Source organism: Anabrus simplex, chromosome 11, assembly GCF_040414725.1.
Source record: "Anabrus simplex isolate iqAnaSimp1 chromosome 11, ASM4041472v1, whole genome shotgun sequence".
NCBI classification, from domain to species: Eukaryota; Metazoa; Arthropoda; class Insecta; order Orthoptera; family Tettigoniidae; genus Anabrus; species Anabrus simplex.
In genome coordinates, this window is record NC_090275.1 from 95,528,253 (window position 1) to 95,552,285 (window position 24,033).

A 24,033-nucleotide genomic window follows, 5' to 3' on the forward strand; every position below is an offset into this window, starting at 1 on the left:
TCGACAGTTCATCACCTCCCGAGTCCATACTATCTGATGTTAATGCCATCTTAACGGATGCCCCCATGCTCTTTAGGGATATCGAGAAATACCAACGTGAAGATCCGACGCTGGCTCCGATAATGGAAACCCTTTCTTCTGGGGAACATGTTGTCCCTTATGTTCTGAGGAATGGTGTTCTATGTTGCCCTTCGAGGCATGACAAGACGATGAGGGTTGTCGTTCCAGCTGTCCTTGTGCCTATGATCTTCAAAAACTATCATGAGACCCCATTGGGGGGGCACCTGGGAATATTTAAAACCCGTGAAAAGATTCGTGAAATGTTCATCTGGAAAGGTATGGACGGTGAAATCCGTGAACTAGTAAAGGCTTGTAAATCCTGTTTGCTTAGTAAACCGACCATGTCCACCAAGGTAGGCCTTTTGTCTTCCCATCAAGCGTCACGCCCCATGGAACGCCTGTACATTGATTATGTAGGACCCTTCCCCCAGTCAAAGGGTAATGCTAACAAGTTCATCCTTGTGTGTGTAGATGGTTTTACCAGATTTTCTTGGTTATTTCCAACTAAGCTGGCTACCGCTTAGTCCACCATTACTTGCCTAAATTCTATTTTTGCTTCTTTTGGTCCGTGCCAATATATTGTATCTGATAATGCTAAGGCTTTTACATCTAATTTATTTCGTAAATTCTGTTTTGACTTATCCATCTCTCATGTAACTACTTCTGCTTATTACCCTCAACCATCTCTGGCTGAACGGGTTAATCGTAATCTCAGGTCCGCACTTATTGCCTATCATCATGAAGATCATTCCAGGTGGGACACGTCCCTGCATTGGTTAGCTTTTGCTTTGAATTCGGCGGTTCATGAATCACATAAATTTACTCCAGCTTCTTTGATGTTCAAGTTTGTTCCCAACTCGCCGCTCTCTAACCTCTGGTCTCTGAGTGACATTCTACCCGAGACAATAGATCCGGATAATATTAAAGATCTTTGGAAGAAGGCTAAAGCCAATCTTAAGGTATCTCATGAAAAGATTAGGGAAAGGTATGATCGTGGACGGAGACCCACCACTTTGAATGTAGGTGACCAGGTGATGGTCAAGAACTTTGTTCCTGCGGGCAAGCTTGCCCCCAGATTTCATGGGCCTTGTATCATTCTCGATTTTCTTACGCCAGTTACGTTGTTAGTAAGCAATCCAGCCACCGAGAGGATATTTAGGGTTCACCTGTCACAGGTGAAACCGGTGTAATTTCCGTGTTAACTTGCTTCATATTATTTTGAAAGGAATATGAAGGTTATATTTTTTTTGAGTTTCACTTTTAAGGCTTTCTGCCCCTTCTATAATATTTTGTTTTATATGTAAGCATTTGTGTGAAACCTCCCCCGATTTGTTAAACTGCCATCCTGTCCTTGCCTCGGCCATTACCACGCTCCCGTCTCCTGCTCCAATACACACTGTGGCTGAATTATATTAAATGCCATGGACATCTGCACGCCGCTGACCCCTCAACCTCTTCACCAAGCCTGTGCCCTCAAAAAGATGATGGTCCAACACAATTCTGCCGCCTAGCTTTAATGTTTCAGTGCCCCCGCAGCCGCGAGGAGCCGTGCAGCAACTGGGGCAGAGGACGGGCCCCCTCTTCTCCAGCGAGGACGTCAGGTGCACGGCGAGCCGGAGCTCTCCTCCCGGCCAAGGCTGATGCGCGGCGCACAACCTGCTACTTGCCCACAGCCTGTATATGTTCACCGCGGGCGCGGCGTGTTTCAACACCTCTGCTCCCCTCATAGTGCGGGCGAGCTGTATCTCAGGGTACTTGAGGGGTCCGAGCGGCCTCCCTTTGGACGCAAGCTGCAACGGCCGGTCTGGCCATTCAACTTAATCAACATCAACTACATGGACAGTTACGATAAGCAATGACTACACTTGGGAATTCAACAGCAATATTTGGTGGCAATTGCAAAATTTTTCTTCACCTCTAAGTATTAAAAGTTTATCTTCAGAAATTCAACTTCTACAAATATAAAGACTTTACTTCACCTGCAACAACAAAATTTTGAAACTGAATCAAACCAAATTAAGAAATCTTATAAATGCTTCTGCAATCAATCTTCATATCCACAGCATAACTTGGACCTGGTTTCAAACAGATTTCATGTGTCACCCCTGGAGGTACTTTTGGGGGGGGAGGTCTGTACCGGGCGGTACACCTCCACGCCGCTAATTTAAAATTTGCGCCAGTTGAAACTCCTCTGCTGGAGGAAGTCTGAACTTTATATACGTTATTAATTCGCTACCTTCTCAAAAGATGTCACCACGTGGAAAATTTTGAGTTTTTGAACTGTGTCATTTTTGATGTGTTTTTGTTTTGCTTGAAGTAAGAAGTGTGAACTTTCTCTTCTAGAGGACACTACTGAAGATCAACAATAGTGCACCCTAGTGCGAAGTCAAAGAACTATTTTGTTGGAGAAATTTTTATTTCAAATGTTTGTCTTTGCTAAAAAAATTTCAGTTATTGTTTAAGTTGGCTGTATACCCCTCTCTTTCCCCTTGATTTGCATTTAACCAATCCCGAATTTCTGTTATTAATTTCTGACCAATCGTAGGTATCTTCCCCCAACTTGAATATGTTGCTGTATCCTACCCAATAAAAAGTTTGTGGGAGGGTGTTTTCATTCCCCTGACACCTGGAACCTTCCGCGAGAGGATATAAACTGCTGATTTTAGGGTCTCCGGGCCACTTCTGTTCCATCTTTCAGTGTATTAAGTACATAGCAGGAGGCGGGAAGCGCCTCTTTCCTCGGCAGCGGTCAACAACAAGGTAATGGCCGATTAATAACTTCTTTCTTTGCTTGCTCAGCAGTTTAACTCTCGGGGCGGGTTCTAAGCGTTCCACCATGTAACCTTTTCCTAAATGTAACTACTCCTTTCATATATTCTCTTTTAAAGCTACATACTGGGATAGAGAGTGCCTACCCTCTCGAGCTCCCACTCATATTGTTTTGAGGTGAACTTATTTTTCTCAACCTATTCTTCGTTAATGTAAAACAAATTGTTCTCTTCTTAAGTCACCTCTTTAGTATGGGATTAGCCCTGGTATTATCGGCCTAGTGCCAAGTAGGTCTTAATCAAAGTGTATTAGGAGTGCAAGTTCGCCTCCTCTCAAATTGTTACCTTAGAGGTCATTTAATTAACCTTCTTTTCATTTTATAGACCTCAGTAGATTGGGTATTTTACCCCTGTGTTTATGTCCGTTGAGGACAACTTGAAGGTGGAGTTTGGTGTGGCCTGGGAGAGGCTTAAATTTGAGAGCGAGTGGCTCTTTTGAAAATTGAGTGTTGTATGCCTCGTGGAGGCTTTTCAGTGTAATTTGGAGCTAGGGCTCCTAGGCATGAATGGGGTTTTCTGCCCCTCTGTTGAAACTTGTGTTTGGGGTAAAATTGGGCTGATTGCCCTAGCATTGTGTTTTCAGGGCTCGAAGCCCAAACCCTGTAAATATTGTAACTACCCTTGGACTTGCTACTTTGTACCTGCCATGCTTGTTATTTCTTTGTTTTTGAAAAGAAAATATAACCTGGTTAAATTTTAAATTAATTTTACTTTAGTAGCTTGAGACCCGTTCACCACCCCGCACCTTCTTTCACGCATAACTACCACAAAAACACGGTAACAATAATAATAATAATAATAATAATAATAATAATAATAATAATAATAATAATAATAATAATAATAATAATAATAATAATATTAATAATAATAATAATAATGATGATGGAAGAAGCCTCAGTGGCTCAGATGGCAGCGCGTCAACCTCTCACCGCTGGGTTCCATGCTTCAAATCCCGATCACTCCATGTGAGAGTTGTGCTGGACAAAGCGGACATGGGACAGGTTTCTCTCCAGATACTCCAGTTTTCCCTGTCATCTTTCATTCCACCAACACTCTCCACTATCATATTTCATTTCATCTGTCAGTCATTAATCATTGCCCCGGAGGAGTCCGACAGGCCTCGGCAGCTGGCACAATTCCTATCCTCGCCACTACATGGAGGCCACATTCATTCCATCCCTGACCCAGTCATTGACTGGAAAACAAGGTTGTAGGTTTTCATTCATGATGATGGAGATATTTACAAATTTAAGTTTTGTAGAATTTGTTCTACGTCGCACCGACACAGACAGGTCTTATGGCGACAATGAGATAGGAAAGGCTTAGGAGTGGGAAGGTGGTGGTGGTGGCTGTTGCAACTGTCTTAATAAACTGCAAATCTGTATGGCTTTCAGCCACTAATGATGAGGAAGATTAAAATGACTACTGAAATGAGAAGAAAAATGTGAACGTTCACTCTAAGAATAAGGGAAAAGGGAATAATAAATGGAGAGATTGGAAATCTATGTCTGTAGAGCCCGAAGAAGACAAAATTACCCTGATGGGGTGCTGACTCCCATCTATACTGGATGGGATTACTGCTGCACTTATACATGGTGGTCGGAAATAAAATTAACCCTGTATATAAACGTTAGACAGTTGGGCATACTGGTAAATAATTTGAAAAAAATAATTTGATACCTTGTGCCATTGACATTTTATCAGCTGCTGAAGTTAGCCTATCAAACTGCTTTGTGATGAATTCAAACAGGTTTTGTCAGGCAGTGTTGCACCTCCCAAAACCGGCTTGAGAGCCATGCCAAGGAGTCAGCATCAAACAAAACACATTATGGGTTTCAGCAGGTGTCACCATGCCATTTTTCCTATGGTACGATTCTGTCAGTTCAGAGGTCAGTGTTCAAATCCCTCCCCAGGGAAAGTTTTTCTTTGATTGGTGCTCTCAGGCTGCTCTTGAACCAAGTGCGGATTTAGCAACACCGCCTCGCAAAGCCCGTGTGAATTCGCCCACACAGCGATCTGACTGGCTATATTCAGGAGCTTATCAAATGACAATGGCGTGATATGAGGGGCATACTATATTGTTTTACACTTCATGTTTTGTACGTCCGGATATGGTTCACATTTCACTTTTGAAGGTGGTGACATGTAACTAGTGTCATGTTCCCCCGTTTGGTAGCAGCACACGTTTAGGGGCTAATGAATGCACTCGTCATAGCCATTTCATAACAACACTGTCAGCGTAGGAGGAGACAATATGGAAAGCAACCGTTAGGGACAACGCTATACGACTTGGTCCCTATGGAAAGAATGGGTGACGACTGCAGAAATTCATCGGCATTTGGTGGCTGTCTGTGGAGAACATGCGGCGCCATGGAAAACAGTTTACAACTGGGTGGAAGGTTGGAAAACAGGGCGAACATCGGTGGACAAGGGAACCAGTTCTGGAAGGAATGTGACAAGCGTCAACACCAGCCCGGGTCGAACAGGCCATCCAAGGAAACAAATGCATCACATTTACGGAAATGGAGGCAGCCACGGGAATTAGCCGAAACACCCTGCAGTGGATCGTGCACGGCCACTTACAGTTGGGGAAGGCGTCATCCACGTGGGTGCCTAGGCTCTTGTCTGCAGACGAAAGGCAGAGGCGTGTGGACATGTGCAGAGAACTTCTGCAACGCCATGATCAAGATCCAACCGACTTCATGGCTAGGCTTGTGACTGATGATGAGGCAGCATGGTTCCATTACCATGAGCCACAAACGAAACAACAATCGATGCAATGGAAGCATAGGGGCAGTCCACCGCCAAAGAGTTTTCGAACAGATCAGTTGGCAGGCAACCTCTGCGTGGTCGCCTTTTTGTAGATTTGCAGAACTGGACACAGCAGTCAAGGCATGGGTATGCAGCACTCCGAAAGAATGGTTTCAGGAAGGTCTGGAGAGACTGACACATCGATGGCAAAAGTGCATACGGTTACAAGGAGATAATGTTGAGAAGGTGGACGTAACAATTAATGTGTAATGTACTTTATTTGGGTAGAAAAAAATAAAGAATAAAACAATATAGTACGCCCTTCGTATATTGAATTCATTTTTTCGAATTAGTTACCAGTATGGTCAACCCTCTAATGCTCATATACCTGGTTCACGTTGTTTCTGACCACCCCGTATAAACACAAATCCATCAACGATAGGTACAACAGCTAGCTTTGAATAACAGTGACAAAGGTTATAAGTTAATAAACTTAATCATAACAGGTATTTGTATTTGTTGCTGTACTGACTTGCCTAAAGCTATTAAAAACTATTTAAAATAGTATGTGCTTGGTTCACACATGTATATTGACAAGGTGGACCAAGCATATACATTTTAAATAGTTTTTAAAAGCTAAAGGTTACAAGTGCAATAAAAGTGATTGTAGAAAAGAACAAGAAAATTAGAGAAGTGGTTCTAGAAATTGGTCTCTTCAACCATCTAAGAATCCACATACAGATAAACTCCGAAGACAGCAAGTGAATGTCTATGATGATGATGGTTTGAAAGAACAAAATACAGAAGTATGTTCAAAGACCACTATCCTGACAACTGAGAGAATGATATACCTTACCTTACATCGACACTCTCTACAAGGGTCGAGAGCAGGTGAGAAGCGCTCTCCTGTCAAGTACACGTCTCGATCCACAACACAGTCTGAGGGGCAGTAGTCGCAGCAGTCCCCATGGAGAGGTACCTCACAGTGTAGAGGAGGACAGTGGCGGGGGGCGCATCGCAACTCTCCATCCTGAAATCAATACAAACAAATAAATAACACATAGAGAGATCAGCAAAGTGTTACAAACAGGAACCGCAACAGTCAGTCTGCAGAAATGATCAAATAGCAATTAACAATGAAATAATAATAATAATAATAATAATAATAATAATAATAATAATAATAATATTAACAATGAAAATTTTCACACCAGACAAACACAGGAGCTGTACGTTAATTAAGGCCACGGTCACTTCCTTCCTATTCCTAGTCCTTTCCTATCCCATCATCGCCAAAACATCCATCTGTGTTGGTCCGACGTAAAGCAAATTGTAAAAAATTAAAAAATTATTGTAATTTTTTTTTTTTTTTCAATATTCGGTTTCAAATATAATTTCCATTAAAGGAAGTCATTTTACAACTTAAAATCTTAAAGAAAATCAAACATTTCAGGAAAAGCTGCCTCTGTGGATCCGTGGTAGAGTGTCGGCCTCCGGATCCCAAGATAGCGGGTTCAAACCCGGCAGAGGTAGTCGGATTTTTGAAGGGCGGAAAAAAGTCCATTCGACACTCCATGTCGTACGATGTCGGCATGTAAAAGATCTCTGGTGATACATTTGGTATTTACCCGACAAAATTAATTAAATCTCAGCCATAGACGCCCAAGAGAGATCCGGTTTACTCTAGGTCCGCTAGATGGCAGACAGAGTAAACCGGAACGTCGAAATTGACGAGCAGACAGCCAGATGGCGTCAATTCGAAATGTCTGCAAACGGTAGCTGAGGCCATACGATTATTATTATTATTATTATTATTATTATTTCAGGAAAAGCTAAAAAAAAATCTCCGTTATAGACTGAAACAACAACCGGCCGTCATATTATGTCCCACTAACTACTTTTACGGTTTTCGGACACGTCGAGGTGCCGGAAATTTTTCTCACGGGAGTTCTTTCATGTGCCGTTAAATCTACCAACACAAGGCTGACATATTTGAGCAACATCATATACCATGGGCTGAGCCAGGAACGAACCTCCCAACTTGGGCTCAAAAAGCCAGCGCCTTAACCAGCGATGAGAGTATTTTGTCGACTTTGCCCCAAAATCTTGCCAATGGTTTTAAGCCTCAAAACTTGCTCATTCGCTTCGTACGACAGAGAAAATTTTAGGTTGTCGGGCAGAATTTTGCCAAAGTCCTGGTTATTTACACAAAAGATAGCAAAATATACATTCCCCCATTCAAAAAGTAATGTTGTTACAAGACTTAACATGTACAGTAAATTGATTTTGTATTACCTAACTGCAAATGAACATGTCCTATTTAACACACATTTCTCCTGTATTTATGCTTTTTTTTTTTGGCATTTTTTTCTAATGGACAGAAGTATCACTAGTATAATATAGTCTCTAAAAATGTTTACATGTAACAATTTTAAACCATACCGATATCCACATAATAAGTTCCCTATTTACAACAATGAGTACGTACCAATCCTGACCTATGGTTGCGAAACATGGACCATGAGAAACAAAGATGTTAGTAGAATCCAGGCAGCAGAAATGAAATTTGTCCGTAGCATGATCAGCAAAACACGGAGGGACAGAGTCCATAATGAGGAAATCCACAAGCAGGCTCAAGTTGTAAGACTGCAGGACAAAATAACAGTGCAGCGACTGAGATGGTATGGACATATGCGACGCATGGGTGATAACAGATTACCAAAAAAAATGTACGATCTAAAACTTGAAGACAAAAGACCAAGAGGGTGACCAAGACTCAGGTACAAGGACATGGTGAAGATTGACATTCAACAGAAAGGACATACTTTGGAAAGAATTGAAGAAGGAGAGAAGTTCAGGGACCGCAACTGGTGGAGAAGCCTCGTTTGCCGACCCATCGCTTAAGATGGAATGACGTGGGGTATGTATGTACGAGTACAGCGGAGCAAGCTTTTTGTCAAACAGCTAAGATTTTAACATCCTCCGCTTGCTACAGTGATTATCTCACAGATGGTGGCGCCGCTGCTACCTGTGATATTTTCAAGGAACTAGGTCTACAGTGTCATTTTCATTGTCACTTGCAACCTCTGTTTTGATTTACTGCCTCCATGATCATTTTGTCCATGACTTCCATTTGCTCATCTCCATTAACCCACTTAACTGTATCATTTTCAACTGTTAGTTCAGGAGCTGGAATCCTTTGGGATACCTACAGAATGTCCTGAAAGTTTTTTTTTCCAGTTGTATTCTGTGCATAATTTGTACTGTTCAATAGTTTTTTACATTATTTTTCTAATATGGTAGAATTTCCTCCCCGGATGCTGCTGCCATTTAAACCGCATTCTTTTTTGTGATTTTTTTAAACCTTCTACAACCCTTCTTCCTTCTTTAGATTTTGCAATGAAACACTCCTTAGTCCATCTATATATATAAAATAAGAGTTTTGTCTGTACATTTCTGAGAATTTGAAAATAATGGTATTTCTGTATTGGTCATGTCCACAGTAACAAGAAAATGCACTTTTTACTTTTCCGTAATTTCTGTCTGTCTGTCTGTCTGCACACGCATCACGAGAAAATGGCTGAAGGGAATTTAATGAACATCGGTATGTAAAGTCGGGGGATGAACCACTACAATCTAGGCTATAAATTATTTTGTTCACGCTGAGTGAAATGGTAGTTTAGGGGAAGGCCTGAAATTTTTTTCTCAAATATTCATATTATTAGTGATCCTATCGATAAATATTACATAACTAAAGTTATATTTCCAATCAATTATGTCTTATACATTTTTACCGTACTGACTATGATAACAGAGATATTCGTGACTTTGTATTTTGGTTGCTAAGTCCATATCAACGCCGAGCCACGAGAAAATCGGTGAACAGAATTTAATAAAGATCAGTAGGCCTATATAGAGTCAGGGAATAAGAAACTACAGCACAGTCTAAGCTATAAACAATTTTATTCACCCTGGATGAAATTGTAGTTTAGGGGAAGGCATCAAATATTTAATTTTCAAATACCATACCTATGTTATTGGTCTATCGAAAAGTACTACATAACAAAAGTTAGAGTGAATACAATTTCCGATCATTTTGTTTTATTCAGTTTTACCGTACCGACTATGTTAAAAGTGGTATTTCAGAATCGGAAGAAAACTAAATGTGAAGGCCTACAATATTGAAAGCTTTTAAAATTGATCAACAATACATTATATTGACCATTGTTTGTTGTGATGTTCTTTGTCTCTTATGCTGCCACTGAACTCCGATAGATGGGATTACTGCTGCGTACTGAGTATAACAGCCGGACTGAATATTGGCAGGAAATAGCTGGGGAGTTAGAAAACTTTCTTCTTTAGCATTCCATTCCTCTGGTTCATACATTTCCTGATACTGCTGGTACGAAGCACACTGGTTCATCATAGTATTTCAGCTATTCGATCCCTACTCTGACGTGCTGTTTTGAATTAGCAGTGTGCACATTTAAGGCAAAGGCCCACTTTGTAGTAGTAGTAGTAGTAGTAGTAGTAGTAGTAGTAGTAGTAGTAGTAGTAGTAGTAGTAGTAGTAGTAGTAGTAGTAGTAGTAGTAGTAGTAGTGTTGTTATGGCAGGGGAAAATCTTTTAAAGACACCACTCTGTGTGGGAGTTGGATTTCCACCAACTAAAAACCCCTGCCCTCTTCACTCAGACCATTCTGGAACTGCTTGTCGGCATGACATCAGAATGGAGTGATGTATGTTATTAAGTTCTTCCTTTCTCTTCTTTCTCCTTCATCCCCATAATGCTTGTCGCCATTGCCTTTACTGTGTTCCAGGCAAACGGGCTCTCTAACATAATCTGAACCAGATTCCCTGGCGTGAGTTGTCGGCCAAGTTGTTGGCAGGCTTTTCTTCGTTCCTCTTCCCATCGAACACAGTAGAAAAAGGTGTGTTCTACTGTATCCCTTTCAGAACAGTACCAACAACCATCTCCCTGCGTCTTTCCCATCTTCATGGCGTATACGCCGAATCTTCCATGTCCTGTCAGGATCTGCGACAGATAGTAATCTACCTGCCGATGTCTACATTTAAGCCAGTCTCCTATGTTGGGTATTAGCTTTTTTGTCCATTGGCCAACATCGGTTGTGCCATCCCATCGGTCTTGCCAGTCTAGTAAGAGTTGGTTCCTCGAGGCTTTCTTTTCCTCAGCAGATATAGTTGCACCCCTTTCATGCCAAAGTTTTCTCTCTGCAACGAGGAGGTCAATGGGAATACTGGCAGCTACAACTTGTAAAGCTGCTGTCGAAACAGTTCGATATGCACAGGTAACTCTGAGCAGCATTTTCCTCTGTACTCTTTCCACAGCTCTTCGGTGAATCTTCCTCCTGAGTGCATTGTGCCAGATAGGTGCAGCATAAAGTAAAATGGAATATACTGCAGAGCACATAATCTGTCTCTTAACTGTTCTTGGTCCCCCGATGTTAGGCATAAGTCTGGCTAATGCCGATGCCTTCTTCTCTGCCTTTTGGGTTACTGCCTTCACATGTGCACCAAATGTGCAATTCCTGTCAACAAGAACCCCAAGGTATCGTACAGACTTTCCTGGGATAATCACTGTATCATTTAATAAGAAACGGACATTTTTCCAATTCCTGGAACCTTTCAAAATTACAGCCTCAGTCTTATGTGGAGCCAATCTCAACTTATTATTTAACATCCAAAGGTTAACTCGTCTCAGTGATTCATTTACTCGGAAGGTCAGTTCTTCTACATTCTCTGCTATTACCACTATTGCAAGGTCATCTGCATAACCAATAGATGTTGTCCCTTTTGTCAGCTGCAGGCGTAAGACACCATCATATAGAATGTTACACAAGGTGGGTCCTAGGACAGATCCCTGTGGAACGCCAGCACTCATTTCAAGATCTTCTAAATCATGAAATCGTATTCTTCGTCCTTTGAAGTACTTAACGATTATTTGTTGTAGATACTGAGAAATGTTCATCCTACGAAGTTCTCTCAAAATAATGCTCCAAGAAGCAGTGTTAAAAGCATTTTTGACATCTAGCGTTATCAAGGCAGCCCATTTCTCACTGCTTTCTGCCTGTATTTGAATCACCCTCTATAGCTTGGGTTGTGGTTCTACCCTTTCTAAATCCAAACTGGTTCGAAGAAAGTCCTCCCTGTTGTTCAAGTTCTTTCTCCAGTCTAGTTTTAATCAATCCTTCGTAAAGTTTGCTCAAGGTGTTTAATAAGCACAGTGGCCTGTATGCTGATGGATCTAATGATAGTTTCCCTGCCTTCAATAACAGCACTAGCTTGGCTACTTTCCACTCATCGGGGAATTCACGCTTTTTTAATAAATCATTGAAGACTGATAAGATCCAACCAGGTGCCACCTCAACTGCATACTTGATGGCTTCTGGTGGGATTCCATCTACACCTGGTGCCTTACCAGTCTTCATATTGCGTGCTACCTCTTGTAACTCAACCACAGTGAACGGTTCTGCAACACAAAAATCTGATTCCGTTTCAAGTCTGTCATTAGTACAAGGGAACAACTCCATTGCTATGGTTTTCCTTCTATCAGCTGGGAGCTGAACTGGTACCCTGTTGATTATTCGACCGGTCACTATCTTATATCCCGCTCCCCAGATATCACTGTCTAGATCTTCGCATAGCTTTTGCCAGAGATTTCTCTTAGAATCCTTTATTAGCTTCATTAGTTGCCTCTTTGATGCCTTATAGTCAGCTTCTAATGGTATTAAGTTGACCTGGCTGATTTTTTTTCCTAGATCTTGTAAGAATTCGTCTCTTGCGATTGCAGTCTTTCCTTTGCATGTCTATTTCATTGTTCCACCAGTAAGGGACTCGTGTTTTATATTTTGTTGATCCCCTCAATCGGCTGGTCCTACAAGCATCTTTAAGAGCAGTAGTTACGTCTTTTAGAGTATGTTGCACTGTATCTACAGTTTGTGACATCCACTCGATTGCAATTTTAAAGGTTTCCCAATTATAGTTCCACACCGTTTTCGTGATATCATTAAGCTTCTTCGATCCCTTAACTTGAAAGTAAATAAAACGATGGTCGCTGAGAGATTCATCTTCCATAACTTCCCAGTCAACAATGAATGATGCTATACCCTGCGTTGAGCAGGTGACGTCTATGAAAGACTAGTAGTAGTAGTAGTAGTAGTAGTAGCAGCAGCAGTAGTAGTAGTAGTAGTAGTAGTAGTAGTAGTAGTAGTAGTATCTAGAATTACAATTTAGGCCTATTCCAAATTATAGCACCAAAATTCACTAAATAACTTAAAATTCAACCCTGAAAAGAGCTGTTTCCTAAGAAAAGCTTCTTCCTCTTCACTTTGATTAAACTCTACATTCATTCTATTCTAAATTAGCAGTGAAGAGGTGGTTTCTCCTCTGGCTTGGAGGAATTATTTGCTTCCAAGTCAGATAGTTCTTTCCACCACCAGTGTAGTGAATTGAGGTTTTCCAATTCATCGGGTACTCCTAGGAAATAGGTTAGCAAAAGAGCATAGTTTTTGGCCTGGGATTCTCCACTATTCAACCCCACTCCCACCGCCGAAAGAAGACGAAGAGTTTTCACGGATCACGGGTGTCTGCGGCTTGGTCATTCCAGCTCTGGAACTTTGGACTGTTAGATCAGCAGCGTAGTACTGTTCGTTAAAAGTGAGAAAATGTGTGGTTTTTTATTTGATCGAGTATTTCATATGAAAGTATTGCTTTTAATCGTGCCATTCCTACTGACGTCATTGTAATGACCTATGTCCATTTCAGTTGGGGAAACTACTAAGGAAGTCTTTCTGAGGATGTAAAAAGGCAGGTGGAGATTGAGTGCCTACAAATTATAATGAAAACTCCCCAACTTGATTGTGATTGATAGTAGGCAAGCGGGCCTAGCGTTACAATGAAAATTTCCTAACCCAGTCTACATATGAGAGAAGAGACGTTTGGTGATTTCCCCGTCGCGTTTCTAGGGTAACGTTAAGAGCTATGCAATTTAATACAATCTTGCTCACAACGTGTACACTACCTAACCTAGAATTCTGTATACAATGTAGAATTCCGTAGCGAAGCACGGGTACATCAGCTAGTTGGTTGATAAAGTGGAGTTACTTTGAGGGCCTGAAACGTAACTTCATTTCACCAGAAATCATTTTGTCAGCATCAGGATGAGCAGAATTGATGATGATGATGATGATGATGAGGAGGAGGAGGAGGAGTAGAGTAATTATTTAAGAGCAAAATTGCTTTCCAACGTAAGTTTTTCCTTTAGAAAAGGTCCAACATGGAGCACAACATGATGGAAGAACCAGTCCTTGAGAATTATTGTTGAATGCATCCAAGCACTTTTCTGAATTCTGTAAAGCACAGGCAAGCTGTGAATGGAATATGCTTAAATTAAATTAATTAAATGCCGGTTTTCTTTGCCATTTTATTTCTGTCTTTCACTTCCACTTTGTCCATTTCACTGGCCTTTTTTTTGGGAATATCATCTCAAGCCAATCATCAATAACATCATCTTCACCACTCCAGGCTGCTGCCATATTTGTTTACAAATAAAATACGATGAGGTGTGTTTCATTTTTCTTATTCCAGGTGTTAACAGTTTATGATATAAAAATGAAGTTCAGGTAGTTCCTGACATCTGTTGGTTACATTTTAAAACTTATAGAACAAACTTCACTGGTTCGGTAACTGTAAATATGTGTCTGTAGGTAGTCTGTGCATGCAGACGGAAATGTCCATCAAAGTATGTTTTACAACTTTCAATCGTTGGCCGGAGGTTAAGAATTAACAGAAATGTTTATATTATCTGTTATTAGCATAAATGGGAAAACTGGTGGATTCATGTTCAGAATCACTTGTTTTGTCATGTTGTGGTCAGCCTGTGCAACAACGGCAGACATACAGTAATGTTCTGATGTTTTCATTGATTATCCTATCAAGTTTCATTGCAATTGGCATACTGCAATTATTCTACAGGATAGGTCTTTCTATCTATCACATGCATGGAAAGAACAATGGCAAGAGCAATCCTCGTTAGTTCATCATCACGTAATTAAGAACCCCTGCAAGCGCCCAGATGGAATTTTTTCTTCCCAGACAACAATGGAGGACGCTGAACAGAGTTGACAATGACCAATCAAGATGTGGAACTGCCCTGTACAAATGGGGATGAAAGACTTCACCACAATGTGATAGCAGAGAAGAGGAATGGACAATCAACCACATTATATTTAAGTGTGCTTTACATGGTTGTAAGCAAGGAAAGAAAGAGTGAGAAAGGAAGATGGAATAGGAAAGCTAAATGAGAGAGTTGAAAAGAATAAACTAAGGTAGTTTAGACATGTAAAGAGGATGGAGGAGAATAGAATTCCAAGACAAATGCTGGAGGCAAAGTGCGAGGGCAAGAGAGCAAGAGGAAGACCTAGAACAAGGTGGATTGAATCAGTGAAGAGCGACATAAGAAGACTAAATTTAGACTGGGACAAGATCATGGAAGAGGAATGGTGGAAGGAAAGAGGAAGATATACGGAACAATAATGAGAGTTGTTACTTGTAATAAATTTTGGTCTCTCCATTAATGTTCAAAGAAACCAAAGTACTCGCGCAGCCTGCACCTGGGATGAACCCCACCAGCTTTCAATATCTCCATTGCGGATACTCCACTGGAGCGGGGCGACCACTTTTTGTATCTAGGAAGTATCCTCTCAACAAATGCTACCTGCTCACAAGATGTGGATAAGAGAATTGTTGCTGTCCATTCAGCATTTGGACGTTTATCCTGTTGTGTCTTCATGAATAAGGACCCTACAATGAATACCAAGATCATGGCTTAGCATGCTGTTGTCGTATCAACACTGCTTTATGGTTGTGAAACTTGGACCCTCTACCATCAGGATATCAAAAAGCTAGAGCACTTCCGTCTGCAAAAACATAGAGATATCTTGAACATCAAATGGGAGGACCATGTCACCAACCTTGCAGCTCTTGAGAAAGCACATGTTATAAGCACTGAGGCTACCATCATTGGCCACCGTCTCAGAAGGATAGGGCATGTCTGTCGCATGACTGAAACCAGGCTTCCTTGTCAGCTACTATATGGTGACCTCTGCTCTGGCACAAGACTTCATGGAACCCCTTTGAGGCGTTTCAAGGATCAGTTAAAGTATACTATGAAAAAAGCTGGAATTATCACTCATACCTGCGATATGCTTGTTGAGAATCATACACTTTGACGCCACACTGTTTCTACATTAGTTACGGTGTTTAAAGAGGAACGACAACAACATGAAGAGGATAAACGATAAGCTCGGAAGCTCTCTCAAGCTCGGCTCCGCCCTCCCCCAGCCATTCCATGTGATCTGTGTGGATGTATGTTTCATGCCAAGATTGGGCTGCTGAGTCTTATGAAACATATTCACAAAGCATTGTGAGTGTGAAAATGTAAACTGCTGAAGAATATGTTTACTCAGATATGAGTTACAGCCACCAACGACACGGTTGTGAAACTTTGACTTGAGTGCTTCCACCAACAAAAACTTCAATCCATCCTTAGGATCAAAAGGGAAACCATGTTGTCAACATTGCTGTTCTTGAAAAAGTGCATGCCAAGGATATAGAAGAGATGGATAGGCCATGTCCGCCAGATGAGCGATACCAGATTTCCTCGCCAAATCCTGTATGGTGAACTTTGTTCCAGCACCAGAGCTCAAGCAGCCCTTATGAGGTGCTACAAGGACCAGCTTAAGCATACTATGAGGATGACAAGTCTCACTCCACAAACTGAGACAGGCTTGGTCAAGTCCGTTCAAACTGGCACCTGACCATCCCTGCTGCTTTCAATTTGCTTGAAGGGAAACTATGCAGATGTGAAGAGGTCAGGAAATAAGCACGAAAACTCCATGCAGTACAACTTTGCCCTCCTCCAACAATTCTGTGCGTCTGTGTAGACTCTTGTTCCATGCTAGTATTGGTGTATTCAGTCATAGCAAGTACATCCACAGACAGAAGTGAATTTACTGGAAGAAGATAGTTACTCAGAAAAGAGTTAAGCCACCGTCGATGACGTAGTTACAGAGGCTTTATACAGGACTTACACTATGTCTCTTCTGTGGCTCTCCAACACTGATATGTAGCTTTAGTTGAGAACTTGAGATGGTTGTTGTACATACTGTATACAGCATTGTATTCATCATACGCTAAATAAAGTAGAATGAAATTTTTAAAAATTCATATATTTAAGTATGTAAATATTATCTTACACCAGAATGACTTATCAATAAGCTTATGATGTCTTTCGATCACGCTACCCAGTATCATCCCAATCGCTCTCGTCTAACGTAAACACTTTCCTTGTTAAACGAGCTTGACTTGACTTGCTCTTGTTACAGGATTTCAGAACAGAAGACTGATTCCAGTACTAGTGCTTTTGACAACACTTCTGTGCACACAGTACAAGTAGAAATACAAAATTAAGAGTTAAATTAGATGTCTACATTAATTAGGAAGGTACCTTGCAGACGCACTTGGTACAGTTATTGTTGTCCCGGTAGAATGAAGTCCGTGACTTGATTCTGTTACTGCCATAATAGCAGTCTTTCTCGTTGAGATGTGGTCGAGTTGCATAGGTGGGAAGAGGTGCAGGAACTACAGCTGGTGGAACAATGTTGAAAGGGTCGCTGCTGTTGTACTTCACTGGGAGGAAACTGTCATCGTCGTAGTCGATCACTTCAAAGTAACGAACTCCTGAGTCTGATTCCTGCAATGAAAAGAAACACAGAAAAACATCATAGACACTACTGTAATGTGGATGCTAGGTAGAACATACAATGTGATCACTCAATCACTCATTCACTTATAAAGTGGCAAAGTTAAGGCTTTCTGATCTAAAGTATCTGAACACCTATTTGCAACTGTCCTCGACGTGTTTCTTAGACATATTGCCCAGCAGTGATCAGTGGCGATGAGTCTTCCTCATAAACTGGAGCTGTAATGAAGGACAAGGGTGGGCCTATATATATTTTTTTTGGCTATCTGTGTTGTGCTGCACCAACACGAAGAGGTCTTGTGGCAATGATGGGATAGGAAAGGACTAGGAGTGAAAATGCGATTGTGGCCTTAATTAAGCCACAGCCCCAGCATATGCCTTACGTGAAAATGGGAACCGTGGAAAACCATCTTCAGGGCTATCGACAGTGGGGTTCGAACCCTCCATCTTCCAAATGCAAGCTCACAGCTACGTGACTATCTGTATGGCAACTCGCTACGTAGTGTGCCTTTATTACAGTTCAGTTTCTACAGGGGAGAATGTCTACCAGGTGTCGGATCATCTCTTGGGGAATGATAAACCATTCTCCCTGTAACGTTGAAGCAATCGTAGTGATGTAGGTTGTCGTGGTCTGGAGCGAAGTCACCATTCTAGTTCGTCCCAGAGTTCTTTGATGGCAGTCCTTTTCGATAGCCTAATAGGCAACAAATCACTCGTCAATAGGCCCCAGTTTATAGCATGGAGCATAAAAACTGGTGTTCTATGCAGCTGGTCTAAATGTAAACCCACCTCTGTGGGCACTTTACAGGCTTGCCTGGTATTTGCCATACCCAAACCATTCCATCTGACTGCCAAGCAGTATAGCATGATTTATCTCTCCAAATTGCATGTCTACAATTATCCATGGATCAGTGAAGGCGTTCTTAACACATTTTTCAGTGAAATGTGCGGTTTACGAGTGGTTGCCAGAGCCTTAAACCCAAGTACTCTTACCTCCCAACACACAGTCATAGTGCTAGCTGCACAATTAGTGGCACTGCAGAATTCACGGCTGATGAGTCACACGTACTACTTTCTTTGCTCGACAGTCCCTGTTGGTCAACACACATAGCATACCCGGCCTTGGTTTTGTTGTGGTTGTGTCTTCCCGTATCCACGCCCTTGACATCCGACTCGAACAACGTGAGAGGGGCGGAAATGGTCATGACTGATTGCTTACTGATGTGGTAACCCATAACCACTTCACGTTCAAATTCACTAAGCTCCCTTGCTCCACCTATTCTGCAGGTATGCTATATCTCATAGCAATGAACAACATTGGGCTCTTAGGCACCTTTTATAGCAGCAGCAGTGGTTGTAGAGACATCTAAGCTCTAGTTCATGTGCTCTAATGGATGTCTGATCAGACAGAGTATAATAGATAGTTTATCAGTACAGACAAAAAAAAAAAAATTCACAAGGTATAGGAAGCTGCAAGTTTGCATGCAAGGTGCAGGAATATCTGTGACCAAAAATCTCATAGGGGTCGCAAAAAGAGGGAGTTTTGAAATTCAAAACTGAAAAATGAATCTTTTCCAATATTCATACGTTTCACTAATTTCCTTTTACGAAATCCTACCAGAGGAGTTTGAGACCAAGACCAATTAGACTCAGAAAGCCAATACTCTGGTATTTGAGGTCAAAGGGATAAACCTGATGCAGCTAAAACCACCACAAGTCCTGGCTGGGAATCAAACTTAGGATCCCCTGCCCCAAAACAAACCCCGCTAAGCAGTATACTATGAGGTGGACACTCTATCAGTGATCCACAAAGGCAGCAATCAACCGAGGAAACATAATACATAAAAACCACTTACCTTCATCCCAACACCACTCTTCAGATCATTTTCCAAACTAAGATTCTTCACTTCCTCCTGTATACCACTTACGTTCAAAATCTGGAAGTCTTTTGTCAATTTAACCACTTTTATCTTTGTCTTATGTTTCTTCTTTACCTTTAATTTATCCTTCTCCTTTCCACCCTTCAGTTTATCTTCCTTATGTTTATTCTTACGAGGTTTAGTTACTTTTCCTGGCAATTGATCATTCTTCATATTGATCTCCTTACCAATTTTTCCATCAGAGTCATCTTCCATAGATGTAATGAATAAGGATTCTGCTGTGTCACTGCTACTTGAATCAGGCATCAAAACTTTGCTAGTGCTTAACACCACTGTTAAATTAGATAAAGTCTCAGTTTTTGTTGGTAAAGGTAAAACTGGAATATGACTGGAAATTATATCTGTTGGTGACAAAATGGAACCACTGTCATTCAATACTGAAGCTGAAGGCATAATGGGATTAACTGGCCCATCATCTGATTTGGCAATTATGCCATTATCACTGCTCATGATCAAATTACCAGTAGCATCAATTGTGGGCAGTGGGACTTTAAGCTCATCTAAAGTTGGTGGTACCGTGATGTTCAACATATCACTGGTGAAATTACCCTGTTTCTCTATATCAAGAGGCTCTGCATCCGTTACTAAATCATCAAACGAAGCTGTGAGCTCACTAAGTTCTGAGCTTGACTCAAATACTGTACTGAACAAAGTAAAATTTACTTGAGAAGATGTATCACTACTAGTAGAATTGTTCTTGAATAACTGAACTAATACTAAATCGGAAGACACAATGGTTTCTGACACTTTAGTAGGCTGAATCTTCTCAAACGTGGAGTTACTCTCCTCCCTGACGACACTGGAGGTAATGGGGAGTGACGATTTGTCAGGCACTATTACACCAGACTTATTAACCACTTCAGTTACCAAGTTTTCAACTGTTAGTCCTTTATGAGGTAGGAATGCTCCAACACCAGTATTAAAAACAATATGTTCTGGAAACGGGTTAGTTGGAGCGAGTGTAGCCGTGGGGCTTGGCTCCACCACCACTTCGATGAGAACACTTAAAGTTTTTGCAGACCTCGTTGTGGCGCCAACACAAGATTTGCCATCATCCGCTAGTACTTGGCCGCTCGGACATACGCACTGGTAGCCTCCGAATGAGTTAATGCACATGTAGCTGCACGGTGATGGTTTCTCGATGCATTCGTTGCGATCTGAAACAGAAGAAAACAGTCCCCCATGAAATGGTCTACACCAATATTGAACACAGGCAATTCCAGGGAAATGTGCAGAAATAAAAACATTGTAATTCTCACCAATACAATGAAATCTCAATACAACAATACTGTGCAGACAGAAGAAACATTGTAGAGGGAATCGATATAAACAGGGATTTAGAATAACAGGTTCTTGTGTCAGCTGCCCCCTGGAAATTGCATTGCATTAACTACCTACAAAATCATATTTAACCCCACTAATATGAGGTTTGCAACAAACAAGCAGACAAACAAACAAACAAAAAATGATAGTACCTTACCTATGTTGAGACAAGTACATTTATATCAACCATGTAATTTTAAGTTCTCACACATAATTGTTGTTCACACTATGCAGCACTCCACTGTTGTAAACTACCAATGTTGAAAAAGAAATCTGAAATGACAGCAAGTGTATCACATCTATGTTGTTGGGTGTTGCCACTGGCAACACACAGAAAAACAGAATAATTTTCGACAAATTCTTCTTCCAGAGAGAGAAAGAGAGAGAGAGAGAGAGAGAGAGAGAGCGCTATCTTATTTTGTATTCTAATTAAATCACGATGTTTAAATGTGAAGTTAATTTTCTTAACAGATATTAGATCATAATTTTTTAGTTGATTTAAATTTAAAAGCACATAATGCAAAAAGAATTCATTTATTCATTTCACCTTTAATTTTTTTATTAAATTTGAAGCCAACTGTAATGGTGATTTTAACAAGTTCTATGTTTGTTTATTTTGACTACATTGATTTCAAATTTTAATTAAATAACATCAATGTGCCCAATTTTGAGCAAAAAGGTGACCCAGCAGAATGTGATAATTACAGTCCAGTTTGACTCCTATCGCACACAATGAAGATTTTCGACAAAATCCTTGATCGATGACTGCGTAGCATCATCAGCATTAGTACCAACCAGTGAGGCTTCGTCAAGGGTACTGGAACAAATGACGCCATCTTCATTGCCAAGAATGCTCACTGAAAAGCACCAAGAGAAACAAAAGCCACTGCATATTGCCATCCTTGATATTGAAAAGGCTTTCGACCGCGTTCCACATCGTGTGATCTGGTATGCACCAGAAAGGCTTTATCAATTGGATCAAGATGCTTTTTATGAACACCACAAGTCATGTACATCGTGCTGTCGGCATGTCTGAAAGTTTCCCAGCGAAAGCCGCTGTTCACCAAGGATGCGCATTGTCCCCTTGGACTCTCTTATATGCAGATGATGTCATACTTGCCTAATACCACAAGAAGTGGATTGCAGAGTCAAGTTGAAGATTGGAATAGCTCTCTCTCACAATATGGTCTTAGACTGAACAAAAAGAAGACCGAATACCTGGAAACCATCCCAAGCAACGGCTCATTTCAAGTTGATGGAGAGACCTTAATGAAGACCATAAGTTTCAGCTATCTAGGATCCCAACTGCAGACTGATGGCGGGATAAGTGATGAAGTGCGAAGTAGGATAAGGGCAGCATAGATGAGATGGAGGGATGTCGCAGGTGTACTCTGCGACAGAAGGATGCCACTGCATCTGAAGTCCAAAATATATCGCATGATAGTACGTCCTGTTGCTTTATACGGTGTCGAATGTTGACCAGATGACAAAGCTACAGAGCACCAATTACACACCATGGAAATGCAAGTGCATCACACTCCTGCATCATGTCAAAAACAACACCGTCCGCCAGCAAATGGGCATTGCTCCCATCAATACGAAGGCATGGGATGATGATTATGCTTGTTGTTTAAAGGGGCGTAACATCTAGGTCATCGGCCCCTAATGGCACGAAATGAGATGAAATGTAAGGACAATTAAAAATTCATAATGCTGCACTGACAAGAATTCAAAACGTGAGGACGAAGAATGAATGGATATGAAGTTAAAACAATCAATGGATCCAACCCGCAATGCCCCACATTCCCAAACAATAGTATTACTGACCAAGGGACTGCTTCTAAAGCACAATACTGAATCGATGATGCTCTTAGTCCAAAAGGGTCCAAAATCCAGGTCATTGGCCTCTCATAATGGTACTTATCGCTAGGAAAGTAGAACCATGGTATTTGTCATTCGGTACTAATCAAAAGTACCGTACACTCACGGTATTCCACACATTATGGTACTACTCACAGGTAATTTCATGCGCACATGTAACACAGACCTAAGGTGTTTTGCACATTGGGTCGCTATTTACAGGCAACACAAACCTATGATGTTCTTCACATAAGTGGACTAACCACAGGGACTCGCACTATCCCGTGGTATTCCTCACATAGTGGGTACTAATCATAAGCAAAGCAGAACCAGGGTGTCGCTCATATAGTAGTACGAATCACAAACACACCAAATCCCATGGCACTACAGCCCTTGATAGGCCTTGGCCTACCAAGCAACCGCTGCTCAGCCCGAAGGCCTGAAGATTACGAGGTGTCGTGTGGTCAGCACGATGAATCCTCTCAGCCGTTATTCTTGGCTTTCTAGACCGGGGCCACTATCTCACCGTCAGATAGCTCCTCAATTCTAATCACGTAGGCTGAGTGGACCTCGAACCAGCCCTCAGGCCCAGGTAAAAATCCCTGACCTGGCCGGGAATCGAACCCGGGGCCTCCGGGTAAGAGGCAAGCAAGCTACCCCTACACCATGGGGCTGGTACTGTAAAATGCATCCTGAGCAAACACTGTCGCTATTAATCACAAACCTATTGTGTACCTAACATAGTGGTACTACGTGCAAGTAAAAGCGACCCATTGTGTTCCCTGCGTAGTACTAATTACAAGTAGTATCATGATTCTAATTTGATCATCCTTTGGTCGCCCCTTTTAGTCGGCTTATATGACAGGCAGGGATACCGTGGATGTATTCTCATCTGCGTTTCCCACCCATAGGGGGTAAAAAGGCATGGGAAAAATGTCTCAATGGTATGGTCACGCCCTGTGTGCTGCACCTGGAACAGTTGCCAATTTCACCCACACCTTTGAAATTAATGGGCAACGACCACGTGGACGTCTAAAGCAGCACTGGCATGATGCAGTGAATGCCGATATGAAGACTCTGAACTTCAGACCATGCAAAATGGTGAGCCAAGATTAGAAACAGCAGCCCCTGCACCAGCAGGAAAATGTTAGGAGGAAAAAGAAGAATTTGTTTGAAATGTTATTGTACCCTTTATTTATTGATATCCTGTCTAGTTTCCCTGGGATTGACATAATTCTTATTGAGCCTAGTCAACTCCTTACTGAGCACCCGTGAGGTGTCTCCCTGTTCTATCACTGTAGATTAGTTGCAACAAATACAGAATTTATGCATACATATATGTGTAAATTCAAGTATGACAAGAAAACAGCAGGGCATACTTTTATTAAACTCATATATACTTTTTACAATTAATGTGTCTGACCAGGTGACCCTGCAATGATAATGGAGTAGGCCATACAGCCAGTTACGCAATGACCGAGCTCGATA

The 24,033-nt window shown here is 41.4% G+C and overlaps 1 protein-coding gene across 1 annotated transcript in view; it reads right to left on the reverse strand.

Moving 5' to 3' along the window:
• LOC136883160 (uncharacterized) overlaps positions 1-24,033 on the reverse strand; it is a 117,129-nt gene that overhangs the window by 61,007 nt on the left and 32,089 nt on the right. The window contains exons 4-6 of the mRNA XM_068229616.1: positions 19,279-20,519; positions 17,168-17,413; positions 6,499-6,672 (exon numbers count right to left, since the gene is read on the reverse strand). Coding sequence (XP_068085717.1) covers positions 6,499-6,672; positions 17,168-17,413; positions 19,279-20,519 — 1,661 coding nt within the window. The remainder of the gene's footprint in view (positions 1-6,498; positions 6,673-17,167; positions 17,414-19,278; positions 20,520-24,033) is intronic.